Raw genomic sequence first — 20713 nt, 5'->3', positions numbered from 1 at the left:
TTACATTTCACATATGGATGTCATTAAGATAAAAATTGATCAGTATTTTCATTCTGTAAGTGTTAGTTTCTAAACAGTTAACTTTAAAAAGTCAACATCATAAAACATCATTCTCCCTCCCCAGATATTTCTAGTGCTATTTTCTTTAAAATATGATTCAATACTCTGGGGGAAAAAAAGAGAAAAATTCAATCTGTATAATGGCAACTATTAACAACTTAGTTCTGTGAAAATACAGAAACAAATACAAATGGATATTGTAAAACTAAGACGAAATATTATAAGTAAACTGTGTGATCATAATTCATAGAAATAACCTCAATGAGAACAGCACTTGTAGTTATGTGACAGGTTTGGCATGGAAAAGCATCCATCAGTCATTCTGACATGGAAAGGATGGATAAAGGAAGCAGATGGATTCACCTGCCTTCACTGAGTCTAAAAAAATGTGAAGTAATCATTACGGCTGGTAACTTTTTGTATGAAAATGTATTACTTGATTATCAGGTTATAACGAACAAGTGCAAAAGACAGTCATATAAGAGAAAAAGCAAACATTTCTTTCCAGTAGAAATGGTTTTACCACTTGACTAAATGTTTACCTCATTTTAAAAAACTTAAAAGGACATCAGCTTAATGTTTAAGTCTAGTTTGGGGAGGGCAGGGAGTTGGTTTTGGGGGGTTTCTTGGTGCTGTTTTTTATTGTTGTAATGGATTAATTTAAGATTACAAGGTTTGATTTTGTAGAACTTGAATTGTTACACGTGTAATTTCTCATTTAGAATACCAACCTGACTCTTCTGATTTGGTTTAAAATGCATCAACACTTTTATGTGTTTTTTTAAAACAAGAGGAAACTGAATGAAGAAGCTATTGCATAGTACCAAGATAATTTTGAGATATTCATAAAAAAGCAGATTTTCATCACTCACATGCTTACAGCTAATGCATTAACCTGCTAGTTTTTCTGAACATACTAAACAGGCTGGTATAACCCTCATTCAAAAGCAGGGATGTGATGGATATGCCTCTGAAACTCACCATATCAACAAAAACAATTTCAGGATACTCCAAAAATCAAATCAGGCAAGGCAAATGTACCATTTGATCAAGGTAACATTCTTTTTACATTAATCCCTAATCTGACATTCTTCTTGTTGCATTTTAGTTAGAAAGTCACAATTCCCAAGAAAATTGCCTTATAACTTTTATACAGTCTGCATGGGGAAAAAAAAATAATCTTTAGATGCACTTTAATGCAAGTGTTTCAAATATTTAACTAACTGAATCCATGATGTCCAGATTATGGACTGGCATTTTTCATCACAAATGTACATTTAGGTTCCATGGTCTGGAAACCCACTTAGCAGAACAACTAGACAGCAAATACAGAAAAGCACTTTGTAGTACTCATGCCACTCTCCTATTTGCAAAGGGTGCTTTTACTCTTCCACTCTTGCCATTTCCCATCTCCCAAGGGTTTGCAAAAGCCTCTACCACCTGAGTTCACCTACCATGGGAAAAACTACCTAATTCACCTAGAAGTTACAAGTCACAACCAACCTCCTCCACACATTGACATTAGTGAGTAGAAAATCCACACGTTTCTGTCACAAACTGTCTGTTCAACCATGAAAAAGATAGATTTGTGTTAAGGTAAAAGAGAATCCAGTAAGACTATTTCTTATACACCAGGAACACAATTCTTCTGTTCTCTTTGTAATAATTCAGAGACCAACTTTGCTGAATTTACAGCAAATATACTGAAGTCTGGGGAGGGGGCATGTGTGTTTTGGTTGCCTTTTTTTTTTTTTTTTTTTTTTTAACAGAGATTCTCTATACCCTTTACTTCTACGAACTGTGAGAAGAAATCCTCCAGAAATAGTAATGATGATAGATCTTCCAGGGTCTCTCAGATTTGCCTACGGTGGGGTTGCTATTATCAAGCCACTGTGCTACCACAACTCCTAGTCAGTGACAGAGCCCTGCAACACCTGAACCTCGCTCCAGGCACTGCAGGCCTATGAGCATCAAGCCAACCACCTCAGATCTACCTACGCACAGACAGCAAAGGAGGCCTTAACTATCAGTGTCCTCTATCAAACATACAACACGTGTTTGTACTATTAACCTACTTAGAAAAAAGAAACAAAAAGGAACATTCTGGTCACAATTTTTATTAAGATTGAACTAACGAATAGCTCATAAAGATTATTGATACATATTACAAGCACACTATACGTGATCTGTGTCTTTTCAGCAGACACATGAGTACAGAATATTTTATGGCATCCTATCTACCTATTAAAAACATATTAAAGGTTGTAGAAATCAATCAATGAATTATTAATTACCTCTAATTATGTAAAAACCAAACAAAACTATTAAGACATAACAACAAAGCCACAGGATGAAATTAAACCAGTTCCAAAGAAGGTAAAATTTCTCTTTAAGACAGAAAGTTTTCTGAACCACAGCAAAAAAATCTGGGTTATAAGCAGAATTTCTAGATATGTCTGTTTCTTCATACCATTGAATGTATATGCAGCATCACGTAACTGAAGTTTAGAAATGAAGAGTGAAAAATTAGTTTTGGACATTAGCACTAGTAATACAAAAAAAAAGTAAGTTCTTAAGGAAAAACATATCTATATTAATTTCCTAAATTAAGATTTTAATTGTTCTTGCTTGTATCTATATCTTTATCTTTTATAAACTCTATTAAAGATTTCTTGTATACCTTTAAAAATAGCTTTTAATCCTCTTAATCCCATTTCAGTACTTTTTTGTAATGCTTTATTTCTGAAAAATTCCTTATAATTATTCCCTTGAATCAGAACCCAGAAGAGGTTTCCAAAACCGTTCCAATTCTACTATTATTTCTAATATTGAAACTATTATCTTTTTTTTTTTTTACAGTCTTGAACATTTTAAACTTTAATTATATTACACAGACATGTTGCAGGTAAATGCATGAGATAAAAGAAAAACAGTATTATACATGGAGATGACAAAAAGATAACTTCACAAATTATTGAAAATTAAGTATAAAAACTTACCTTTAAAAATTCATCAATTTCTATAGATGGCAATGAAGAAAAAGAAAATCCCATCCAAAATACAGTTAAAGAACACAGCCAGCTGTTAACAGAGAATAATTCATTTTAAAATATGAAGAAAAAAAAAAAAAAGGAAAGAATTCTGGCAGTCTACCCTTCAAAACTATTAGTTGCCTTGAAAAATAATACTTCATCCCCACAAAATGGAGATTAAAACATCTTGAGTATTAAGTATGTTGTTTAATTACACCAATTTCCAAGTAATTCAGTATCTTTTGAGTGCAAAAACTGTAAGGTATATTTCAAGAATTAGCCGAGTGTCCAATTCACATGAGCACTAAATTTCTATTACTTCTTTTGCACATAATGTTTCCATTTATGTAGCTCTTTGGCTTAAAGCGCTACACAAAAGACACATACTAAGAAAACAAGGGGTAATCATTAAAGAATATTTAAAAATCACATCAACACCTTATGATCTCAAAAAAATACTGGCAACAGAAGACGGAAAAAGTGGCAAGAAAATTATGAGACAATAACAAATGAAGAATTCTGAAGACTGACAAAGTTGACAGGAAAAACAGCATTAAGTTTAGAATGAAAATATCAAAAACTTTGAAAAGGTTGTAAGACTAATAAATCAGCAAAAATAAGTCAAATGCACCACACTTCTTGAAGATCAAAAGATGGAAGATTTGGAAGAGAAGATTTAGAAGTCTGGGTTGCAGAAGCTCAAACACAGTGTGTTTATAGATTCCTACAGTCTGAAGACAGTGGCATGATTTAACAGCATGAGAAACGCTATCAAGAACTAACCCTTCCTACAACTCCAGGAAGGTTTCTACCCAGAAGCAAAGGATATACTTTAAAAACTAAAAAACACCAGGAAAAGGAATTGTAAAAAACAGATGGAGAGACAAAAGCATGTCATTTACATTTTGCTTGGAAGATATTAAAGCTCAGCAAGCAGAAACAAAATGTAAGCCAAGTAAAGCCAAAATGGTAGAATGTTGAGTTTTTCTAACTTTAAAAATTACACCACATTTGTAAAAGGTGAAACTTCAAGGTATCTTTAGTTAAACTAACACAAAACACAGTATAGTCTTAAACCAATTTGACTCTATCTTGCATTAATTACACTGGGAACAGATTTAAAATAAACTTATACACGTCTCTGAGAAACAAAAGCATTTACACATGGCTTTGCACCATATTAATTACAAATCGCTTTCAACATATGTTATCTTCAATGACACATAATTCAAGGAGGACAAGCTCGAGCAAAAAAAATGAGGGAGTCTTACCTACAGAAGAAAGTTCTATTAGCTTAACAGAAATCCACTAAACCAATACAGTCTGCTGTGTTGATACACAGAAATCAGCTTACAGCATGCTAACATTGATTTAGCTGAAAATTGATAAAGAATCGATTTAAACTGAACCAATTACGCTGAGTGGAAATTACCTTCTGCAGGTCCACATCAGGTTTTGTCTACTTTTAAATACTCTTAAATTAGTGTTAATGAAGTCTGTACAACATCTGGATGTGAAAAAGGTTAGAGTCACCAGGGTAAAGCATTTTAGAACACTCTGACTGGAAAACAACCTTGCTTCTACTTACCAAGCTTCTCTACATTTCCCAACATGCCAGATCCCAGTTTTGCTTTCGCTATTTGGCTTTTGATATCCCCAGAAGGGAATTTAGGTACAATCTTCATTCATATTAAAAATGTACAGTTTTTAACTGATATAAATCAGTATAGACATTTAAAATAAATGAAGTGTGACTGTACCTTTTTAACTCTGACACTGCAGTTTTCTGTACTGCAGAAGCTGTCAGAGGTTCAGCTAAAGCCTTCCTCAAGCCACAGGAAGTTCTGAATTATGGCATTACCACGATTAGGAACAAGACTCACTAAAATGAGAACACTTTGCATGACAAGCATAAATACTTATATTTTAGACCCACTGTGCTAAAAAACTAACTTCTTACTTCTGCCTGAGAACCGAATAAGAAATTGCATAAGTGTACACGCTGTTTATTTTTAAAAAAGTTCCAGTGACTGTAAGGACTAGCATAAGATTTAAAACTAACCCTGCAGAATAATATTCACACAAGTGAGACTTCACTATATACTTAACTAAATTACAGAATGTGTCCAATAAGGAACCCTGCCAGGAACCAAGAAAAAAAAAAATCCACTGCGCCATCCAAGCCTCTCTTCTATAGCATAATAATACAAGTTTAAGAATCTGTGGGGTTTGCTGATGTATTTAGGCCAACATCAGCCTCAGTTTAGGCACAGACCAGAAGAGTTTACTTCAGCCAACAATCAAAAATACAACTAAATTAAAAGTGCTATTTTTGTACAAGTCACTAGTTTAGTCATGCTGTTTGAACGGCAGAATAGCCCAGGTAATCTCTCACCAAGTAAAAGGGAACGGCCAAGGGCAAGGATTTTATAAAGGTAGTTATGCACTTCCTCCTGAAGGGCCGACAGAAAGGTGCCACAGGCAGCAGGGAGAGAGGAAGCGAGGAAAGAAACCCGGTGCCTGCACGGGTTCCCGAGGTTTTGGGGTTCCCTGGCGGCGCGGGTGCACACACACAACTTCCCAGGAGGAGGCCGGGCCTGAAGGAAAGCCGGACAAGAGGCTGCGGCGCGGAGAAAGCACGGGGAAACCTCTGCCCTCCCTCACCGCGCCGGGGGCCTGGGCCTGAGGAGAGGAGCTGCCGGCTGCCCCCCGCCTCCCCCCCCCCCCCCGGACTCACTGAGGTGCGCAACGGCCTCGCAACCCCGGTAGGGCGAGCGTGGGGGGGTGGGAGGGCCCAGAACCCCGCCGGAGTGCCCACCCCAGGGAAGGGCGCGGCCAGGCCGCGCACCCGAACCCACCGAGCGCTCCCAGGAGACGGGGCAGCGGGGGGGGGGGGAGACGCCCCCCGTCGCCTAGCAACCATCGAAGCGCCGCCACCTGCGCATGCGCGGCAGGCGCGCAGTCTCGCGGCACTCGGCGTCCCCGGGCCGGCGTCTCCCGCGCGCACGCGCCTCGCCGCTCCCCCCGAAGCACGCCGCGCGCTGAGCCTGGCGCATGCGCCAACCGCGCTGCTGCACACCCCCCGGCTTTCCTCTCCCTCGCGCGCATGCGCAGCGGCAGGAGTGGCCTGTTGCCCCTAGTGGCTCTGGGGCCGCCGCTCTGCGTCTCAATGAATGAATGGGGGGGCGGGTCACCGCAGAGCACGACGCCAATAGAGTGCGGGGAGGGGGGGCGGTGAGCGTGCCCCGAGGCACGCCGGGAGTTGTAGTTTTCCGCGAGTCTCGGGCCGTGTGAGGCCGCAGCGGCCGCGACTACAGTCCCCAGGAGGCCACGCGCGGCGGGCGGGCGCGCTCCGGCCCACCCACCCCCCTCCCACCCCTCCGTGGCACCGTGACGCTGCGCTGCTGCGGCTCCAGTTGCGCCGTAGAGGTGACCCCGAGGCTGCCGGGCCCGCAGCTCTTCTCAGCCATGGTCGGTATCGCTCCCCGAGCGCCGGCGGGGGGGAGCCATCCCTTTAGGCGGCGGTTGGGGCGGAGTGATGGCGAGCTGTGCCCCCTCGCCGGGGTGGTTGGGGCGGGGGGCTCCCTCAGGCGGAGATGGACGCGAAATGGCGTCGGCACCCTACCTCCCCCCCATGCCTCCGAGCCGGCCCCGCCGCAAGGCCCTCGGGGGGTGACCTGAGGGTGCTCTGGCAGCCGGGAGGAAACGGGCCCGGCGGCGGCCCAGGGTTCGCCTCAGCTCTCATGGAGGCCTCGCCGGGGTGACCCTTTTCAAGCCCGGGGACTCGGGGGTTGGTGTCGGCCCCTGCAGTGCTGGCCTAGCATCGGCTCTGCCTCCTCTTCCCTGGTGTGAAGGGGATGGCGGCTTGTGGTCCCGCTGGGGCCACCCCGGGGGAGCAGAGCGAAGCTCCCCGGCCTGGTGCTGGCCCTTTAGCGGTTTAATCACGCCTTTTCTGAAAGCCGTCGCCTCGCTGAGCCCCCTGGTTGGCGATATTGCCTTCGGGAAGATAGGGATGCTCGCTCCTTCCCTTTCATGAGGCATTAACGGTTCTGGGTGCAGTTCTGTATTAGCTCAACGGGAAGTGCAAAGTGAAATGTTTTCTTGTTTCATCCCTGCTTGCTGTCAGAAACCCAGATATTTGTGTAGGTTCTCCAAATTGTCAAGGAGTTCTAGTTCTGCTCTGAGATTATTTGAACTGGAGTGCTTTGCTTTTCTGTGGCACGTATATGTACAAACTTGCACAGAGACCTTGCTTTCCTTTGTAATAATGAAAAATCTCAGTGTTTTTCTAGACTTTGTATGCTGTTACTCAAATCTTTTGGTACTTTTCTATAGCAAAGATGCTTGTGTGCTCTGAAATGTGGTTTGTTATTTCAGCTATACACTAAAAAAACACTGAAATCTGCAAACCGTATCTATCCTACTTATCCATTCTTACTTATATTCAAAATAGAGATTCTCAGGAGTGATCACAAGGCAGCAAGTTTTAGTTTGTACTTAAACATTCAAAACGTTAGCTGCCGTGAATTTGCTGGTCTCCAAGAGAACTGCTATTTGAAACTTACTTTGATGCCCAGACTTTTTAGAATGTACCTGTTTTTTATCTTGCTTTCACTATTCTAATTAAGCCTTTGGCACAGGGCAAAGATTTTAAACTTAAGATACAAAATAGTGTGTTTACTGATACAGCCGTTATTAGTTAAATGAAATAGAAAAAGTTTTTAAGGGCACCTGTCTCAAGGTCATTTCTTAAGGAAAGTCGTCCTTTGGAATTCGGTCTATGAATCAGCGCTGCTGGGGTTACTGAAGAGCCCAACTGTCTTTCTATCACTTTTTCAAATACATTTATTGTCACTCCAGCCCTGCTTTAAAGAGGGAAAGCAAATGGAAAGTTTGTTAGGTGGACTCTAGACTTTTGAGGAGATACTGTTTAGTTTAATGCTTAAAGCATTCTCGTCAAGCACAGTAGGGTCACTTAGTTGGCTTTAATATTCAGGAATAACGTTAGGTTGATGATATTTTACAAACAGTTATCAGCAATAATGTTTATTGAGGTCTTTTATAACTAATTAGTAAGGCAAAGTCCATCCTGTGTAGAAAGGACATTGTTTTTTCTTGTGCCAGATTTCATAGATTGCAAGTTACTTAATATTACTCTTTTACTTACCTTTGCGATCTCCTGAGTCAGTTTTGCAGTGTAGTACTATTTTCATGTAAGGCACTAATATTTTAGATCTGCTAATATGAGTGGTAATCACAGAGATAATTTAGGCACCGAGTTCTTAAACCAAAGTGTATGTATGGGGAAGGCATTAAATCCTCACATTCCTCATTTGGATATTGGAAGCTTTACTTTTGTCTGTTATAATTTAGGGGTGGAGAGGGCGAAATCCTGCACATTTGCTGAATTAGAGGGAGAAGGGTATCTGAGGGTGCAATGTTCACTTTTTTGGTTTGCTTTGGGCTTCATTATCTTTACTGCTGTTTCTGTTTCTTAAAACTTTTTAATTATACGTGAAGTGGGAAAGGCTTTGAAACTGTTTAGTTCAGTCAGATTTGGTTTAGTTGATCCTCTGGTTCTTGTATACCTGCGAGTAAAGGTCACCTCTGTAGTTACCGCAGTGTGAAAGTATTCTTATCAAAGCCCAGTGCAAGAGCCAAGTCACGGATTAAAGTGCCTGAACACGAATGTGTGGAGCCTACAACTCCCATTAGGGATCTATGCACTTCTCTAAACTCTCTACCTCCAACAGTAACCTCAGATGCTGAGTGATACCAATTCTTATGTGTGATGTGACTTAAGTTTTCCATGGATAGTTAACTATATTTTTTAAGAAGCGCGTTCTTGTCTTATTAATACAGCTTCTGGAATTAAGAGAAAGCATGAAAATTTCTTCGATACTAATTGCTCACAATTAGTGCAGGGGTAGGGTGGATTGGGGAGAGCTTGTATGTGAATTCAATGTACTGAAAGTTTGGAGAGAACAAACAAGTGGGCAGTACCTTATTTTAGCTTATGTTTCTTCCTCCCTCCTCCAGTCCTAAATGGGGGGAGAACAGGAAGGATGATAGTAAGCAAACATAATATTTTTGAGAGGGTGGAGCTGAGTCAGGACTGAAGGATTTTTTTTTTTTAACAAGGCTAAATGTTAAGTCTGTCTCAGTTAAAAAAAAAAAAATAGGCCTACCTCTTGCCTTTTTATCTTCTACTCCTTCTCACTCCTGTTGTTATGCTAATTACTCACCATATTGATGTTTTTAATGTTTAAATGGGATTAGCATGTAAAGTGCATACAGTGGAAAAATTCTCATTGACTTTCCCCTTTTTGTGACACCACTTTAGATTGGCTCACAGGTTGCAAAGGAGAAAGAGCCTAACTTCTTTGTTCCATTCACTGGAAATTCAGAAATAAATTCACAATTGATTTCAGATACTATGTAGTTCAAAGAAGATGTGTTCAACTGTTATCTGCATGTGTTCTGGAGTAGATGCTTAGCACAGGATCACTTTTTATATGCTGCAGATATGGGATTTTGCCAGGCCAAGGTTTTGCTGCACAGTAATTTTCCAGTACTTACTTTCCAAACTAGTATTAGCTGCCTTAAATAATGTTCATTGATCCATTTACTTAAATAAAATCTAGATTCTCCTTAAAAACATGCCGAAAAGTTGACTTTAAAGTCATAATCAGTGCTGCCCACCATCTTTCAGATACTATGGTACATTTGTAGGGTATAACTTCTCTATACTCAAGAATTAGGGTATCCAAACTAGTTTTGAAATTTAAAACAGCAAGAATCGATTGTCTGCTTTCCTTCCCCCTCCTTGCTGAGTTCTGACAAGGTGTGAAGGATGACACTCCTTGTAGGACTGGTTCAAAAGAAAATAATGTGGTTCAACACCATAACCAGTAGTCATTTAATCAAATAGTGAGAGTATCATTCCCATAATGAAGGCAAAGTGATGCTGAGGTCTAAATCTTCAAGTTGAGTAGTTTAACTTCATCGCTTATGCTCTCATTTTATCTAGTACATGGTAAAATGGGGTAGGTGGCCTCATTTTTCTAGTTATCTAATGCTGTCTTGGTGTAGCTGTTCTTCACTGGTCACTTCTGCAGAGAGAATACACTCAAATCCCAAAATGGTTTTCCTATAAATATCGATGACAGGAATGTTGGTTGGAAAGATTCTCTAGAGGTCATCCAGTTTGACCTCTTTTTATTGCTCTGAGTCCGGAGGTTGTCTGGTCCAGCCTGTTTTGCTACTGCTAAATCAGGTCATATATGTTTTTTCATCTCAGTCTTGAAAACTGGCAAGGACAAAGGTTGCACAGACTGTCTGGATACCCTGTTCCAGTGCAGCAGTACAACCCTAATCAAGAATTTTTCTCATAATTAGTAGCCGTTGCCCTGTGCTCTGCCATCTACTACTACTGAGAGGTGTTTGCCCGTGTTATTTTTGTAACCCTCCTTGAAGTAGTAGTAGGCCCCTTGTCCTCTACCTTTCCAGACTATGGTCAGCTCCCTCAGCCTAATTTTACAGGACATAAACTCTGGGCCCCAGCCATCTGAGTAGCCTTTGCCCAGACCCTCTTAGTTTTCCAACATCCTTCTAAAACTGAGAGTCCCAAAACTGGACTCAATATTCCAGCTGCAACCAGCAGCACTCAATGCAATGCCTGCTTTTGCCCTGCAAGCTGCATTCTTCATAATGTAGCTCAGTATGCAATTAAATCACTTCAGACATAACTGAATATGGAAGCTCTTTTGTCCGTAATTCAAATGATAATCTTTTAAATATTTGAAAAACTGGTCATGGGATTCCAGCAGGCTGGACAGAATCTGCTTGTTTGTGTCCAAGCACAATCTACTCTAGCCCCATTGCCTCTAGGGGAAAAAAAGGAGATACAGGAAAACAAGTTTACAAAATACTGGGTTATGAATGTCCTTGGGCATACTTTCCCTTTTCAATATTAAATAACCTCTGGAGTTCCCCAGGTCCTGGTTCTGCTTAACAAAATGTACTTTTGATATAGGGTCGTGGTTTTTTTTTTTTCCCTATTTGCAATATAGCAGTGTGTTGCTAGTCTTCTAGTCTGTTGGAAGTTTTGGGTCAGTTTGACAATGGACAGGGGCATTATGGATATTAGTATCTGTATTTGTCCATAAAATAGCTTTTGTTTGTGGATTTGTTACATTGCTGCGTAACAGTTTAGTGAGGCAGTAGTTTCAAGTCCTCTAGATTACTTGGTTTCTGGCATTCATTCTTTGGTTGCAAGTAAGTATTCAAAATGCCTGATGGAAACAGCCTTCAAAATTGAAAGAATCTGAAGATGCGTGAAGTGTGGCAGCTCATAAAACTTCTGTAGTAAGTTGGAAGCATGAATGGGTAATATAATGAGTGGGTACATGTAACGTCTTATGCTAAAAAGGGAGTGTTGTTAAAGGAGTACAAAGTTTTTAAAATTGATTGTAATTCCTGATGGTTTGGAAGCTTTTCCAAGAAAAAGTCTTAGGGATGTTTTTGCAAGTGCTGTCTGTTTCTGTAAATGCAAGTAGAGAAGTTTCTAGTGGTTGTAGCAGAACAGAAGTATGATCCCAAGAGCTGACCCTGATCCACACTTAAGCACGTTTTCATCCAGGTTAAATAATCATCACATCGTTTCTGTGGTAACTGTTAATTTTTACATCTCTTGGATGGTGTGAGCCTGTGCTGTGTAGCTGTGGGTAAGTGTCCGTACCTGTCTTGCAGGGTGAACCTATCAGAGTCCTGGTGACTGGAGCAGCCGGGCAGATTGCTTACTCACTGCTCTACAGCATTGCCAAGGGAGATGTCTTTGGGAAAGAACAGGTAACTCTTACACTGAATTATCACTTGTCTCTGCTGTGCAGTAATGAATGAATAAATGTTAGAACTGCAGTCCCTGAGGCTTGTTTTCTTGTAGACACTCAGAATGGTTTACCAATATGCAAGTAACTTAAGTGGCGAAAATCAGAACAGATTACATGCAACTTGCACTAACCATTTCTTTCTTTACAGCCTCTTGTTCTTGTGCTGCTGGATATCACCCCCATGATGACTGTATTGGAAGGTGTAGTGATGGAGCTGCAGGACTGTGCTCTACCACTGCTGAGAGGTAGAAAAAGAAATTTTTCTGATACCTACAAGATGTTCTAGTACAACTATTGTATTTATGAGTTCCTGTAGCTGGCAGGAAGTTAAGCAGAAGAAAATACTAGATGATCCTTCCTTGGTTTTGTATTTTGTGGAAGATAATTTAATTTAACTTGGGCTGTAAACTAGGAAGAACATCATCAAATAAGTTTTCTGTAAAGGATTGACTATGCAGATGCCTGGGTTTTAGTTTATATCATCTAATCCTGGGTTGTAAGCATGTGCAACAGATTCAGATACTTGTGCATTTATACATTGTAATTGTATTCTGGCCTAGTGTTAAAGTAGCAATCTTTAGATATGCTTACATGCCTTTACTAAGTAAAAAAAAATTCTAGTCTTTAGAAGTACCTTCTGCATAAAGACACAAATTGAAAAATCACTCATCAAGTCACGTAAACAAGTTAAATTCTGATAAACCTGAACAAGCAGAAGAGAGCCAGTAGATGCTACTGTAATTATTACAATACTTGAAAAATGTATAGCTACCAGCTCTTGTACAAATCAAACCTTCAATTTGAATTGTTAAGGGGAGACTTGTTGACTCTTGCCACCAAGAATTTTTTTGTAGAAGTGGAGAACTGCATATATGCATACATGTGTATAATATGCATATATACCTATGTATTTATATTTAGAGAGAGACACATGAAAAGTGTCTTTTGACATTGATTTCTCCTGTGTTTTCAGAATTGATATCCAAAGCTTTAGATAAATATTTGTTTATAAATACTTGCCGGTAAACCATTTCTAATCTGTGGAGTTAGAGCCAAATGACTATATGTGTATTTTTGGAAGGGGAAGGTGGTGGTGTTGTCACATCAGATTATATACTATTTATGCACCAAAGAACATTCCCATTAACGCTTTGCCATGAGTATCTTACATAGATGATTTTTTTTCCCCGTTTCATTTTTTTCAGAGGTTATTCCAACAGACAAGGAGGAAGTTGCATTCAAAGACCTTGACATAGCAATTCTGGTTGGCTCCATGCCAAGGAGAGAGGGCATGGAGAGGAAGGATTTACTCAAAGCAAATGTGAAAATTTTCAAGTCTCAGGGTGCAGCCTTGGACAAGTATGCCAAAAAGACTGTCAAGGTAACTATAGAAGCTGAATTTAAAAAGTAAACTGAGTTGTGCAGAGATCTAAATACATTATAGAATGATACTGTGCAAGCAGGAGCCTATTCAGCGTAGGCATTCCTTTCCTTAAGCCCTGGAAAGTACACCAGAGTTAAGGTTACATAATATATAGTATGTTAACTAGGGAGATGATTTAGTCCTTATTTTGTTTGGTGAAAAAGGTAAGTCTTACATTTTATTGCTGTAGTTCACACATACATGGTACTGGTTACCGGCAATTCTAAAGAAATAAACTATATTTAAAAAAAAAAAAAAAAGGCAGTCTTATGCTTGTTATCTCTCTTTTCTGGAAGAACTAAATTATCTACATGCAGCTGCCTACTTCATATCCATCTGTGGCTTTAACATAATGACCCTTAACTTCAGTATCAATATGGAATTACAGTTGCACAGAAAAATCAGCTTTATTTAGGTTGTTTGCGTCTTGGTCTTTGGAGCATTGGAAGCTTTTAATTGTTCTCTCTCAAGATTCCTTCAGCACAGTTAATGGGATCATGTGGCTGCTCTCCTACTGCTCTTAATCTCAGACCCAGACTCCAACTGTGCTTTGTAACTGACTTTTTAATGTCTACTTCCTCTGCTGATGAACTTCCTACTGCTTCTGAAGACTTGTTTGCTTCTTTATACAGTTGGAATAAAAACTATCAATATAACTATTGCAGAGTAATGGAAAATTTACTGAACTCACTTTCAAAAGGGGAAATACAAAGGGAGGTTTGCAGATTAACTTGTGTGACTGAGAGTATATGGAGCTTGATGTTAATCATTTGAGGCACATTAGTAGATGAAGAATGAATAAAAATCATTTTTCCATAGTAATAAATTGATCTAAGTTCAGGCAGTATTTTACTTCTAACTGCCTTTGAGATTTTTCATATTGAGATAAGTAACTGTTCTGGCTTTCTTAATTATAAAGCAATTATATAAAGCAGTGGCAGCCAGTATAGAAAGGGTTTATAAGGTGATGGTGGATTCACTGTGGGCTGACACATATGTCTCTTGCTTTATCTGTATCTAGTAGCGTGAGGTTTGAAGTCAGGCTGTGGGTCAGCATGCAGACCTCCCTAGAAGTCTTGTTCTCTTTTGCATTTGAATGTCAAATTATAAAGAGAATACCTTGCTAGAAAATATTTTTCTGTGCTGTTATAGAAAACTCGGTGACTATGAGCAATGCACATAAAAAACAGTCTTGTTGAAGACAACCTAGAGATTTAGAAAACTTAACCTTTTGGTAGCTTCTTTGAAGGCAAAGCCATGTATTTCACTTGAGGGAGTTGTTCTGCAAAAATAGCTTTTTCATCTTTCCACGTTCCCCTTACCGTTTTTTGGTTTTAGGTTGTGGTAGTTGGGAATCCAGCAAATACTAACTGCCTGATTGCATCAAAGTCAGCCCCATCAATACCAAAGGAAAACTTCAGCTGCTTAACTCGTTTGGATCACAACAGAGCTAAATCTCAGGTAAGAAGGTCCTATTCAAACTAGAATGCTTTCTGTTGTCTTTGCTAAATACAGAGCAATGCTTTCAAAGAGAGCTGTGAATTGACAAGCTGAAGTTAATGCAAGCAACATCTTTAATTTCTGCTTAGATTGCTCTGAAACTTGGTGTGAGTGCTAATGATGTGAAGAATGTCATCATCTGGGGCAACCACTCCTCCACTCAATATCCAGATGTTAACCATGCAAAGGTAAATGTGAAAGGAAAAGAAGTTGGAGTTTATGAAGCTATAAAAGATGACAGCTGGCTGAAGGGAGACTTTATCCTGGTAAGATCTTGTTTTGTTTTTTACAAATGGTCATTCTGTCCTGCTTTCTCCTAATCTCATGTGAAATTGTAAACTACATAGTTGATTGACTTGGCTCCTCCTATCTCACTAGAGTAAGTAATCTTCAGATATCTCTATCATTTATTTACTCTTGAAAAATTTAAGGCACTATGAAAACCTATGTAAATACTACTAGAAAAATCCATTTGGACTGCTAAAATGATTCAACAAAAATAATTTTGATCATAGCTCAGCTGCAACTCATCTGATACACAAGCACCATTGGCATTGCACTGTGGTGACTTTTTTGGGCAGCTTTGTAGATGAAGTAGGATGATCTGTTCGCTGCTCCCCACCCACCAAAAAAAGCCCAGCAGCCCTCCCTCTGCACATGCATGTGTGTGCACATGCACACACACTTTCCAAATCTAAATCTTAACATCGCCACCAACATTTCTAAAAAGTAAGCTGAAAAAATCTAGAAAACACCTGCAAATGTCTTAATGTAGGGTAGTAATAAATAATAATGTAGGGTAGTAAGACAAAATAATGGTATTAATTGATCAAGAGCACAGGCTAGCTAAATGCAATATAATGTGAAACAAGGATTACTAAAGCCCTTGATGAACGTGACTCCAAGTAGTTGTACTTCACTTGGTAACTGGAATGCTGACAGCCAGGTACTGTATCTTAAGCCAGGGCACCTCTAGTTTGGGACTGAGGTTGTGTTTTGTCTTATGACCATGCTCTGTCCTATGTGGGTTTTGGATATAGCTTATTCCAGTTCATGCTTGTTGCTACAGAGTAAATGATTCTGTGCTGTCAACTGAAGTTCATGAGCCAGAGTGTAAGCAGAAACCTGTCTCCTTGTCCTTGATCTTGCTGTAGCTTCTGTGGCCAAGGCAGAATACTGGTTTGGCCTTCTAGATACATTGTAATGCTGGTTCATGCTAGAATCCTTTGCCTGAGATGAGGAGATTTCATAATTCTTGCTTTCTAGACTGGGGTCTGGTTGATATAGAGCCTTACTAAAACTTATTAAAAGAAAAAATATGTACTGTTTAAGAAGCGAGTCTAATTCTAAGAAGTGCAATTCTTTAAGTGCAAAATTTCTAAATATAAACTTGACTATAGGGAGGTAGGTTCAACTATCTTCAGGAATTAATTTTATTCATTAAATATTATAGGATTGAGACCAGCAAGTCGTTCACATTGGCATTCAACAAATAACCTTAACTGCCAGTGTTGCTCTGTGACATCTGTTACGGTTGACATACATGAAGTCTCTTCATAAAAGCTTGAAACATGTGGTTGGTATGAGAGAAATCAGTGGGCTGCTAGCTGTAAGGCAGATACTAAGAAATGAGCCAGCCTCTGAAATAGCCCATTATATTTTTGTCTTGGCAAAACTTCTAGATTGTATTTCTGGATTGTATGCCATGTTCACTTAGTGATAAGACTATATCTTGACTGATGAAATTAAATAATGATGTAAGGTGGTCATTCCTTGTGGCATTTAGACCGAGCCATGATTTTGTTGCTTTACATTTTAGGGGTTTTTTTCTTAATTGCAGACTGTTCAACAACGTGGAGCAGCTGTTATTAAGGCTAGGAAGCTGTCCAGTGCGATGTCAGCTGCCAAAGCTATCTGTGATCATGTGAGAGACATCTGGTTTGGCACTCCAGTGGTAAGATGTTGCTCTTGAGTAAGTGTTTGTTTGCCAAATGCTTTGATTATATGCTGGTGTCTTTGACCTCAAGTGTATATGTGTGTTCAGAGGGGGAAGAATCTGTCTTTTTCTGGAGTAAAATGTGTCATGGCAGATGCAGTATATTGGAAATTTAAATTTTGATTGCTTCTAGCAGTGAAAAAATGTATTTATCTCTTACTTTCCTGGTTTCAGGGGGAATTTGTTTCCATGGGAGTCATTTCTGATGGCAATTCTTACAGTGTTCCTGAAGACTTGATATATTCATTCCCTGTTGTGATCAAGGTAACTAGACTGTACTTAAATCCAAGCATCATCTTCAAGACCTGGCTAAACTGCCATATGAACTTGTTAATGGCGGTGCTTTGTAGTATGGGACTGCAGTTGCTGGGACATGGGGGTTTTGGCAGTCTTTCACAGAGGAGACCATTATTAACCAGTTTTGTAGTAGTCGTCAAATAAGTACTGATAGAAGATATAATCTGACATGACTAGCTGGTGCTGGTTGCATTCACTGTCTGAAAACAAAACTAACTTCTGCCTGATGTGTTTTTTCAGGTCGTCAACTTTGTTTCTTATGCTGCAAAGTTTCCTTCACGCAGACTCAATGAAGTTTGTTCTTATATGAAGGGGCTTTTTATTTGTTTTCAAACAGGACAAGACCTGGAAGTTTGTTGAGGGTCTTCCTATTAATGATTTTTCTCGTGAGAAGATGGATCTGACTGCTAAGGAGTTAACTGAAGAGAAGGAGACTGCCGTGGAATTCCTTTCCAGTGCATGACTAGATGATGAGGAAATAAAAAATCATTTAAGAATGGAAGAATCTAAAAGTCGTCTCTAAGTCTGCTACCGAACACTTATTACTTGTATTCAAGTCAACTGTCTGTGGCAATTGTGCATTTTAAAGTTCATATGCTTACTGGTACTCTTGTGCCTATTGAGTTATTAGCAAAAAGATTATTAAAGAAATGAAATTAGTTTGTTGACCAAACTTTTTGTCTGTTCAATACTAGTCGCTTTCTGTGTATGATACAGAATAATTGTTTGCCTTGGCTACTAACGCACAATCTGAGTTTTGATTAGAATTTGGCACTACTGGAATACATCCTGGTCTGTCATCACTTCAGCATCCTGTGGGTCACCTAAAAATGAAATTAGAATGCCAGTCTGGCCAGACTCCAAGTATATACTGTTCACTCTGGTTATGCTTATAGTGTTTGTTAATAGAAATATTAAAAGATGCTTAATCACATAATGGCTAAGAGTACTCTGTTGCACTTTATTTGCATGTTTTAGTAACTAGCAGAATATGATAGTACAACATAAAATAACCCCAAACCCCTGAAGGCCTATTTTAAGAAACTGAGGGAAACTAGTTTTAAGAAGCCTTATTGATGACTAGCACTTGTCTTTGCCAGGCAAAGTTGTTTTATGTCAACATCAGACACACAAGTCTGAAGGCAGATTTGTACTCCAGCACTGCAGTTCAGAAGCTGGCAATGTTGGTACTATAGCTCAGCACTAATTTGATTGTAGCTTCAAAGCCTTTTGTCCCAGGAGACAAGGACTCACTTTTAAGACTGAGTGAGGTTAATATCCTTGCTTGAGAGTTTTCCTAGTGCAGCCTACAAACACTTCACCTTCAGAAAGGTTCAGAGATATTGTAATTATTCCTTTGCAAACACACAGATGAATGTTGCTGTAACTCTTGCTTTGTTTGTTCCTACTATAGTAACCCACCTTACATAGATTTAAGGGATTTAGACTAGGTTCATTGTTCTGGGAATTTCTTAGATGTACTACTACTGTTTTGTTTGTTTTCTAAGCACCTTAAATGCTGCTTGTCCTGTGTGCAGAGTGCAAATTCACAGTGCTGACATTGTGTAAGGTTTTCGTCTGTCCTGTTCCCGGTATATAGTGTTTCTGCCTTCTAAAGTAAATCTTGGGTTTGTCATATCTGAGGTCATCTCATTTCCCTTCTTTGGTTTGTTGTCTTTAAATGAGGATTTGAGAAGTAGAAGTGTTTTGATGACAAAAAAAAAAAAAAAGCTTGAACTGAATTCTAAGGAAATTGAATGGTTTCTTTAAGGATTTATCAACTAGAATATAAAATAAATCTGCAAATATCAATAAGCTTGTCCTTAAAAATAAACCTGCTCTCAAAACATTGCTGTGGCTATTAAGTACAGTGACAGTAATGCAGCAAAGACTTTTTCTATGCATAAATACTTGAAAGGGAAAACAAACATTTCAGAAAAGGGGAATGTCTGGTGCAGCACAGGCCAGCTGGAGGCAGGGCACAGTAAGTGAATGCCTGGAATGTTTGTGAAGCAGCTGTTGCAAGAATTTATGCATTCTTGCAGTCTCAGGAATAGATGAGTACATACACTGTTTGTTTTCCACTGATTTTCTCGTTCCTCTAAACCCTTTGGAGTTTAGCCATGGAGAAATAATAAGCAAATTTCATGTCTGTCTTTTCATGACCATTTGGGAACTTCTGCAGAAATTAGGGAAGTAAGGAACGCTGCCAGCGTGATGACTGCCTTCTGGTGTTCTGTACAAAATAAATGCAGTACTGAAATCTCATTTCAACATGAACCTGGGGACCAAAGGAATTTGTTCCAGTAATAGAATGCTACAGCTTATTTTAAAACAATGTGTTTTATGATGAATGTTACAGGAGATAGCTACAGTGCATGCTGTGATTCAGTTTAAAAAGGCTGAGTAAAGGGAAGAGTACATGTCTGTGCCTGAAAACCATAAATAAGAGGATAAATCCTGCTGGTGTGCAGTATGTTTTGTGCTGTACTTACAGAAACATCACAGCATAAGGGAGAAGCTTTTTAAAAAACATTCTGAAAGACCTGGCTCTTCAGGATTTTTTTGATGTTTGTTTTAAAGCAACCTCTAGGAGACAACTCACTTCTTGTAAAGTGATGGTTGTAACACTTAGTGTGTCAAAACAATTGCATAATTAATTTCAAGACTTGATATACTATTTCATGATATATCTCACTCCACAAGTTAGCACTTGATTCTACATTTTATTCCTCTCATATTATGCATTCTAAGCATTGTTTGTATTTTCTTTAGACTTCTGTGAAGCGATTCAACAGGAAATCTCATCTGCTTGTTGACCGCATACTTAACTGTTACCCCACTACTTACAAACTCTCAAACTAGCAAGTGGTGGATATTCTTTATCTTCATGCTTCTGAACTGTTTTGTCCTCGGTTCTACTTTGTCCAGTTTTTCTATTTCTGGAAGATTCCCTCCTGCTGTGGTTACTGTCTTTTACTGTGACTTGTGTTACTTTGCACAGTTTGCACTGTTTTTGCAGGGTGCTTTGGTCTTCTCTTAGTAGGTGGCATATGAAAATATTCACATGAAAGTAAAAAGAGCAGCCATCTGCTTTTCATCTGCCTTTCAGATTGTTCTGGTCTTACAGTACAAGAGAAAACTTGCACATTACTACTCCAAGTTTACAGTATTAAGTTCTTTGCTCCTCACTGAAATGTTTCTATTCTGTGATTATAATTTTTTAGTGTTCTTGGGCTGGAGGACATGATACACTAGATGAGGCTGAGAGCTGGGTTTCTTCAGCCTGGAAAAGGAAATGCTCAGAGGAGATCTTGTCAATGACTCCCTAACGAGAGAGTGCAGAGCCAGGCTCAGGGGGCATGTAGTGGAAGATTGAGAGGCAATGGACACAAGTTGGGACACCACAGTCTCATTTATCAAATCTGAGGGCAATCAAATACTGGATCAATAACCAGAGAGTCTGTGGAAACTCCATCCTTGGACCTGGCCCTGAGCAACCAGATATAGGTCA

General features: G+C 39.4%; 2 protein-coding genes across 2 annotated transcripts in view; one reads left to right on the top strand and one right to left on the bottom strand.

Annotated features, from left to right (window-relative positions):
- Window positions 1–5909, bottom strand: part of WDPCP (WD repeat containing planar cell polarity effector) — a 164160-nt gene extending 158251 nt beyond the window's left edge. The window contains 2 exon segments of the mRNA XM_074927185.1: window positions 3060–3141; window positions 5830–5909. The gene's annotated coding sequence lies outside the window, so the exon portion shown is untranslated.
- A 520-nt stretch (window positions 5910–6429) lies between these two features.
- On the top strand, window positions 6430–18837 carry MDH1 (malate dehydrogenase 1). Its single transcript, XM_074924818.1, has 9 exons — window positions 6430–6563; window positions 11844–11942; window positions 12132–12228; window positions 13189–13364; window positions 14745–14867; window positions 14996–15172; window positions 16747–16860; window positions 17077–17166; window positions 17537–18837. The coding sequence occupies exons 1-9, from the start codon at window positions 6561–6563 to the stop codon at window positions 17660–17662; spliced, it is 1005 nt and encodes a 334-aa protein (XP_074780919.1). The 5' UTR covers window positions 6430–6560; the 3' UTR covers window positions 17663–18837.
- The last annotated feature ends 1876 nt before the right edge of the window (window positions 18838–20713 follow it).

Source organism: Athene noctua, chromosome 1 (assembly GCF_965140245.1).
Source record: "Athene noctua chromosome 1, bAthNoc1.hap1.1, whole genome shotgun sequence".
NCBI classification, from domain to species: Eukaryota; Metazoa; Chordata; class Aves; order Strigiformes; family Strigidae; genus Athene; species Athene noctua.
The sequence above is the reverse complement of the archived record's forward strand: the minus strand, read 5'-3'. Positions and strand labels throughout refer to the sequence as shown.

Coding starts and splice junctions, on each gene's coding strand:
- MDH1 (XM_074924818.1), top strand. Junction 13,365..14,744: donor ATGCCAAAAAGACTGTCAAG/GTAACTATAGAA, acceptor TTTTGGTTTTAG/GTTGTGGTAGTTGGGAATCC. Junction 15,173..16,746: donor TGAAGGGAGACTTTATCCTG/GTAAGATCTTGT, acceptor TCTTAATTGCAG/ACTGTTCAACAACGTGGAGC.